Raw genomic sequence first — 8,169 nt, 5'->3', positions numbered from 1 at the left:
GATGGAAAAAATCACATAACCTAATTCAGCCTACATGATATCACAAATAGAAACTAAACCAAATCCTGAAAAACCCTGTGTTTGAAGTCTAGACTGATTACTGGATAATGTTGTTTGTTACAGTAAGATCATACTAAAGTCATTACCTACATGGATTCATATCACCTGTATTTACGTAGTCATAATGCACATGAGCATATTTACGTCTATAGCCTAAGGAAATATATATATAAATACATGTATTTTCCCCCTTTGAGAGATAGCCTATAACAGTTGGAAAATGAAGGTAAAGACTGGAAATTATATTAAAGACAGATGTTCTACAAAAACAGAGAGCGGGTGTCACGCATAGAAACCAACGAGGAAAAAGTCTGGGGTGATTCTGGTAACAGCCTTGGGGAAAATGTGTCCAGCAACGAAGTAGTTAATCATAGCCTACTACCCCAAAAGTATTCGTCATCGTGATTGAAAATCTAATGAGCGTAGGCAAATAATGTACAAGTGTGTCAATATTTGTGGGCGTATTATGTTGTTGACATATGAAGCCTAGTCTATACGATGCGTTTATGTCTGAATGTTGGTGAAACTGAAACATTTCACAGCTGACTAAAAATACAAAAACATATCAAAACAAGGCAGCCTTGGTTGGTTGAGTTTTGTATGAAACTTTATGGGAGTGGTGTCCGGGAAAATAGCACAGGAAACCCCGCCTGCCTGCCAGCCCCAGACAGACTATAAAAAGTCTAGCACTGCATTAACAGCGCAGCGCAATCGCCAGTGTCTTGCAGCTGAAAGTGACAGGCGAACTAAAACGTTTCGAAGGACAAGAACACATAGAAGCATGTCCGATATGATCGACGACATTATCACGAGGGTAAGGTTTATTCACTGTGTTTACATTTGTGTTTTTGTTCAGATCAGTAACATAAGCTATGGTTATGCTTTAGGTTCGTAAAAAAACTACAACTAGACTATTGTATAAATTGTAGGCGACTTTGAACTTTGATTACATCTTGAAATATTCACAAAACATATTTAACATAATTAAAAGCTTAATGGGGAACAGGGCATGGGCTACAATTCTGCATCCTGGGTAGTCTATAGGATGGGTCTAACGTGATCATTTATTGACAGTCATATTTCTCTCCACAGAATCTGATCAATCTTGGTTTAGATGAACCATTCATCCAGCAACAAATTCAACCAATGGCACCTCGTCTCGACAGTTCAACGTCGTTCTTCTCACCAAAGAGCCATAGTCTAAGCTCTGAGCAACTGAACGATGATAACCCCTGGCCACTTGACATTTGGAGCAAGATGGCTCCAAGTAAACAACAGGTTTCCTTCAGACCTGACCGCTCCATGAGTCTAACCGAATCCAATATCCTTTCCTTCGGTAAAATGAAGACCCTGGATGAAGTGCCTCCTCCTCCTGGATTTCCTCCACTGAACAACCCGACACCTCTCCCTTCCAACCGTTACAAAACCGAACTGTGCCGTAGCTTCCAGGAGAACGGAAGCTGTAAATATGGGAGCAAGTGTCAGTTTGCCCATGGAGAGCCTGAGCTGCGCGGTTTGTACAGGCACCCAAAATACAAAACGGAGGCCTGTCGCACCTTTTACAACTTTGGCTACTGCCCATATGGAGCCCGCTGTCACTTCATTCACGAAGAGAAACTCACCCCCTTGACCCAAAAGTTCCACAACCAAGCACTTGCTGATCAGAACCCACGTCAGCTCCGTCAGAGCGTCAGTTTTGCAGGTTTCATGGGATCACGCAGCTCTCCTCCCCCTGCGCTCCACGACCCCCTTGGCTTCACCCGTGCGCCCTCGGTGTCACCACCCCCAGCGGACATTCTCTCCCCAGTGTTCAATGACACCCAACGCAACACATTTCAGTTTTGTCAGAGCCGACCCAGTGTTGGTGACATCCACACCATCCCTATGATAGTTGAGCCACAGAAGCCCTCACGCTGCGTTTGTGGCCACGGAAATAACTTCCCAAACACTCTGAACAAATCTTACGCTATGGAGGACCGCAACAATGTCTACATCACCCAGCCAAACCTCCAGCGCTTCTCTTCTGAAGACTCCCTCTCAGATCGGGATAGTTACACCAGCACAGGCAGCACCAGCGGTTCAGAGTCCCCCACTTTTGATGGGGCTGGCAATAAGCGCCTCACCGTCTTTGCGCGCCTGTCACTCTCTGACTAGGAAACCCAAACCACACAGAGACAATCCAAATCACGAACCTCGATCAATTGTGAAGGTTCTGCTTACACAAATCAGAAATCCTATCAATATGATGCGCATCAACACTTTATACTGTTGTTTATTTATTAGTAAATTACTTGCTCAGTGAAATTTATTTGGTACTCAAACTTAGCAAAATCTGTATATTTTTTTTTATACTTATGTATATTTTCATTTAACTTTTCATCTTGTCTTCCATTAATTGCTTTCTTTAAAAATGACCTTGATGGTTATTACAGTAACAGACGTTTTAAGTGCCTTTACCTGTCTCAATCAATATGAGAAGGGCCTAGTAGCCTTACTTTAGCTGGATTACTTCGATTAGTCCTTCAAATATATGATCATATGAAACAAAAGACTCCCCTCCATTTAGTAAGCTGCCAGAACTATTTGTCAGATCTGTGCATACTGTTGGTATTTATGTGTATACCAAAAACTGTTGAAAATATTCAAACCATCAATGTGACTTGAAAAAATGACAACAAGACATTCTCTCACTGTGACATGCACTTTAAAATAGGTATTGGGAGACGAGTCTCTCTATGTAGCATTTAACCAAAGCTTTATACTTGTCTACTTTTGCTACATTCTTTGTGTAAGAACAGTTTTTCATATACTTTTTTGGGACGTCCATCATATTTGAACACATCTGTGACAAAAGTGAGAAGGTGCTAGTACGCCGTCTGTGTATGTCACAGATCTAGGAGGGGGGTATTTGTGTAACCTTGCCATTTATTTAGAGACCTGTTTTGTTGCATAATGTTTTGACAACCCTGGTTGGGGTCTTACTCAACTGTAGTTGGTGACTTCTATTTCATCAGGGACTGTAACATCACAGTATTTCCATAGACTATAGGTTGACTTATTTGCCTTTTGTAATTGTATAGACTTAAACTAATATATTTATTATGATATTTATTGTGTTAATACCAATGTATTTTGTACTTATTTATCATGAACATGTCAGGGTCTGTGAAAATGATGTGTGAATTATTAAGAAAAAAAGTATGAATTTATTTTTGATCGCCTGAACAGGGAGAAATAAATGAAAATGATAAAGAAATATAATTCCTTGCATTTAATGGACTTTTTGTCAGTTTTACAGCTTGTCTCAAATTTGATTCAATAAGGCAAACATTCCTTACTACTTGATGACAACACAAACAGAAGCTATATGAGGGCAGAATATATGGTTCATGCAATGATACACACAACACATAACTTATTATATTATCAAACTGTATTTTGTGCTTAAATAATACAAAGATAGAAACAGCAGATAGCCTCATTTTCTCGCTATGAGCAACCAGTCTATATCTTTCTATAGATGGCTGTTATGTCAATACAAATGGGTGATATTGTATTTGGCCCAAATACTGTGTCAGTCACTGAAGGCATTTGACCCAAAACAACAACTTAGTCCTTATCCTGCATGCATAGAGCTCAGTTTCATGACTAGCCATGTGGATATGCTGGAATTGGTGTTTGACCATTAGATAGGGAGCTGAGCTGTAACCTAGCTGTGTGGTCAAGTGCCTGTGCATATTTGACATTCCTCTCTTAGGACGCCCTGTGCTCACCCTTGTGTTTACTCACTGGCAAGGTTGCCATGGTTAACCGTCTTTCCTCTGCTCTGTATACACTTGAGTGTGTACCAATACTTGCCATTCTTATCCCAAAATGGGTATCCATTTTTGTGATGTCAGATATGACTGTATTGCATCAGAAAGGCCTTGTATTACAAGTGAACTCCAGAAATCTCCTTTTGCAATTTGTCCCTTCATGTAAGGATAGCTGACAAGGTTTTATTGAGAAGTTTTTAATATGGGCACAGGATGAACACAAAGAGCAATGCAAACACTTCCTTAAACCTTGTATTTGAAATGTGAGGTTTATAGTGTTAAATCAACCTCACTACTTCAATAGCCTACTTTTCCTCAATCCAGTAAGGCCTTCAAACGTTTATACGCTGCACATTTCTGATGGGATCATCTGAAAGTCCTTCTCCAAGAATAAGGAAGGGGTTAAAAAGCAAACCTGAACGCAGACATGCTACTAGGGTGAAAAAGTTTGGGTATATTACTGGAAACTTTTGAATTGATGTATCTTTCAAGGATTTTATGTAATCTATCAAAAGACATCTAGTGGCCCTTTTGGGTACTTCAGATTTCCACATGTCTGTAATAATCTCTGGCCCTCTGTGTGGCCTTATTGCATGTAAAATATATGAAAGAATTGAATAAGATGATTTTAAAATTTAAAAATAATGGCAAAGCTGTAAAACATTATGCTAAATATAAACAATCAACTTATTGAATACCATTGGTGATTAACATGAGAGTTTCAGCATGAAATATCAGTTCTAATTATAAATACAAAATGTTTACAAACATTTATTTTACTATGTCAATATGTAGTTGTCAATGTTTTGGCGTCAAACTGGTGGCAATTGTGAAAAAAGTCAATAGTTGGAAGAGTTGCAGAGTTAATTGAAAACTAAGCCCTTGTTAATTAGATTATTTTTTCATTATTTAGGCAATTTTCTCTTGAACCATATGGTCTATCAACTAGAAACTCATGGACTATATGTACACACAGATATAAAAAATACTACACATGAATAACAAAAGTTATGCTGGATTGCCATCATTTTCTGTTAATTACTAAAATTACTGAATATTCTGGTAATTTTGGTAAATTACCAGTAGTTTTGTAACCCTATATGCTACCAAGTTCATATGCTTTTCAGTTTGCCATTTACTCTAAATGAGAGGTTGCTGGGAATAGCCTACTAATACAAATCAGGCTACGCCAATGGATTGGATATGCTATCTTCTCACTGTCAATGCAATCAGCAGTGAAGAAACAGTGCTAAAGGCTAACACCTCCAGATAAACCTGTCCTGAGATCAGTTATCTGTGCATGTACGTACATAGCCCTAATCCATCTGTAGGGAAAACACAACCTTTGAACAGGTCACCAATACAGACAGATCAATAGCTGCAACAATTTGTCCACTACATTGCCCACATTCTATGGGAGCACAAGCTATTGTTATTTGTTAAGGTAATGTAATCTTGCATGGTGCTGCTGGCGTGGTTTTCACTTCTAGCTTAAGGAAAGTGAACCCCACTCAATGGTTTGATGCATGAGATAAACAGCGCTGTTGAAACCGCAGCATATCTAATTGTGACAGCTACAAGTGAGGTAAAGGATATGACAAATTCACACCATCTATTCATTTGTTGCCTTTCCCACTTCCTCTTTCCTCTTCTGTTCTTCCTCAAGATGGGTAGTAGAAGTGTCAGTTGACAAGGAGGAAGTTCAAGCTTGATCTGAAGAACAGAATATCTTTCTGTCAATACAGATGATCTTGCCATTACATTTTCTCTGTATTTCAACCAAGACCTTAGAATGCAGGACCAGAGGGGCCCCTCACAGCACTCCTAGGAAGACCATGTCGTTAAACAAAAACACCTACCATAGGGGAACTGTGATTTCAGGCCATCAGTCACGTCAATAAAGAAATCAATTCACAGTCCATTTCGTTTATCTTGTCCTTTAAGTCAGTACAGACACAGGATGTGTTGCCATAACAACAGAGGCCGTCCAGTGAAATCAAATAACCAACACAGAGCACAAAACGGGCAGTGTGTTTTCTCTAGGTTTGGCATATCCTCACACTGCAAACATAGACAGCTGGTGGACCATGCATTGTGGTTTGGACCGCATCAGTGTAATGCCGCATATGGTGTGTTTCTTTAGTTTATTTTTGCCTTTTATCTTTTGGAATGGTTAGTGAAATCCCTATCTTTAGTTGGCATTTTGATAGATTGTTAATGTCAGCATTATGCTAGTTTATATACGTTTTGTAGATTCCTGCCAAGGAGGATATATTTACTGTCTATGATAAACTACATTACACCTTGTGTTAAGTACCCAGTTCTGTAGAAATGGTCACATGGTGAGTCACAAATGAATCCTATTCGCTCTACTCTGATCTGATTCCAAGTCTCAACAGTTATACCTTAGTACAGATTTTTGTTTTTTTGTATCCAGAATAACTGATAAAGTAATATTATAGAGAGCATTACTAATGCCGTCTTTTTGTAGGCACCAACTCCAACACGGCTCGTTGGCCAAAGCCTATGGGGAAATGAATGTTTTTTGGGGGATAAATGCCAAAAATAAGGTCTGTAGTATGAGATAATCTTCATCAGCGAACGTAACTTTTGGTGAATTTTGAAGCATTTCTGTAATCAAAACAAGCATCTAAAGCACATAAAGGCTTCATAATTTATAAAGGCCACGTTAACTGACTGATATTATCTGATAGAACAAACTTAGAAGATCTCCTAAGCCTGTGTTAACCTCAGACCTCATTTTCGGCATTTATGACAAAAACCCTATTCTTTCCCCATAGGAATGGCTGAATGACCCAGTCGTGACTTATTTACATTTTTATGCACTACAAGCTGGCAAGCTCTGTGGCTATCTATTCTGGACTGACAGTATGATGATTTATTAGCATGGCAAACTGATCCTAACCCCCATTCCTTCTTGCAATGCCTTTAGAGACCTCTAGGGGTCTGCAATAACTCACTTTGCCTTGTGGCCTAAACCCAAAAGAATAACTGTTCTTACAGAACCTCATAATGTGGACAGAGGAAGGACAATGGGATCAGAAATGTCTTATTTTAAGCATAAGGTTTCCTCAGGCAGAGTGTGGTTTACCTGTGCCCTGGCAACGTTGTCTTAGCGCAGACAAGCAGATCCATAATCAAAGGCCAAAAATCCTCCCAACATCAATGTTTAACCACTCGTAAGAGATAAAATATAAACAAAATACATTACTCCATCAGCGTCATTGTGGACCGTCAAGACCCACCCCCACAAGCAAACAGGAGATAGTAGGCCTAATAGACAGTCTACTATTAGAAAACAGTGAAGCCTTACAAAACCCAAAATCATTTGAATAATACATTTGCTAGTGTGGACATTGTTTTGTTTAGCATACAGGCCATCGAAAAACATGTATGACTAAAAGCAATGTTTTGAACAAGGTATCTACTGTTTTTCCATAAAAAATGACATATCCCTAAAACACATCCTTCTACGTACAGTAACAAACACAAACAGGCAAACTTCCTTTACAAACATGAGCGACACGAGGAAAGTTAATTCAGGAGCACCACAATATGAACAGTTTGAAAGCAGTCAATTTCAACCACTCTCTATCAACGTTTGCTGAGAGGTGTTTGCTAGAGCAGCAGTTCAAAGGTAGAACTGGTCTATTTGCACAAGTTACCGAGGCAAGACAAGATTAATTGCAAAAGCCTCTTGAAACAGGCGTGCTCAGCGTCATGGAAACAAGTCTGGTTTCTATTCTGCCGATGCAAGTCAGTGTCAAATCCTATCAAGACTCCTCCGGCCAAGAACAACACAGAGGGAGAATTCTTACATACCTAATGTGGAGCATGTGGGCACAGTAATATGAGCTATGGAGAAGTTATTGCAACAGTCACATTTATTAAGCACTGCTACAGTTTTGTGTTTGGAGTCAGGCACATTCAAGGTTGAACGGTTCCCTACGCTATTATAATCATTCAGGGCTGGCTATAAAACTTCACCCAAGTCAAATCAAAGGTACTTTATATGAACGTGTATTTTGGCAGGTGTGTGTATAGGCAGTTGGCACATCTCTGAGCCAAGTGTTTAAGCTAAACAAATAACTGAACAATGGGGGAAATTGACGAAAGAATCAGAGAGTTGGGAAATAGGCTTTAAATGTGTTTGGCTTTGTTAATCAAGTTAAACTGAGGGAGCTCCATTGAAGACTTCGGACTTTGTGGTGTGTTGACTTTATTCATTGGGTGTTATGCGGGAAGTCAGGCCATGGGATACAGGCTATTGTAC

At 39.4% G+C, this 8,169-nt stretch overlaps 1 protein-coding gene across 1 annotated transcript; it reads left to right on the top strand.

The window, feature by feature from the left end:
* Positions 1-716: 716 nt before the first annotated feature.
* Positions 717-3,321, top strand: LOC139549123 (mRNA decay activator protein ZFP36-like). Its single transcript, XM_071359266.1, has 2 exons — positions 717-874; positions 1,153-3,321. Exons 1-2 carry the CDS (start codon positions 842-844, stop codon positions 2,212-2,214), a joined length of 1,095 nt encoding a protein of 364 aa, XP_071215367.1. The 5' UTR covers positions 717-841; the 3' UTR covers positions 2,215-3,321.
* Positions 3,322-8,169: the final 4,848 nt, after the last annotated feature.

Source organism: Salvelinus alpinus, chromosome 22 (genome assembly GCF_045679555.1).
Source record: "Salvelinus alpinus chromosome 22, SLU_Salpinus.1, whole genome shotgun sequence".
Classification (NCBI taxonomy): Eukaryota; Metazoa; Chordata; class Actinopteri; order Salmoniformes; family Salmonidae; genus Salvelinus; species Salvelinus alpinus.
The sequence above is the reverse complement of the archived record's forward strand: the minus strand, read 5'-3'. Positions and strand labels throughout refer to the sequence as shown.

Excerpts from the sequence above, each read along its gene's own strand:
- LOC139549123 (XM_071359266.1), top strand. The coding sequence starts at position 842 with ATGTCCGATATGATCGACGACATTATCACGAGG. Across the intron at positions 875-1,152 it reads TCGACGACATTATCACGAGG|AATCTGATCAATCTTGGTTT; the intron begins GTAAGGTTTATT and ends TTCTCTCCACAG.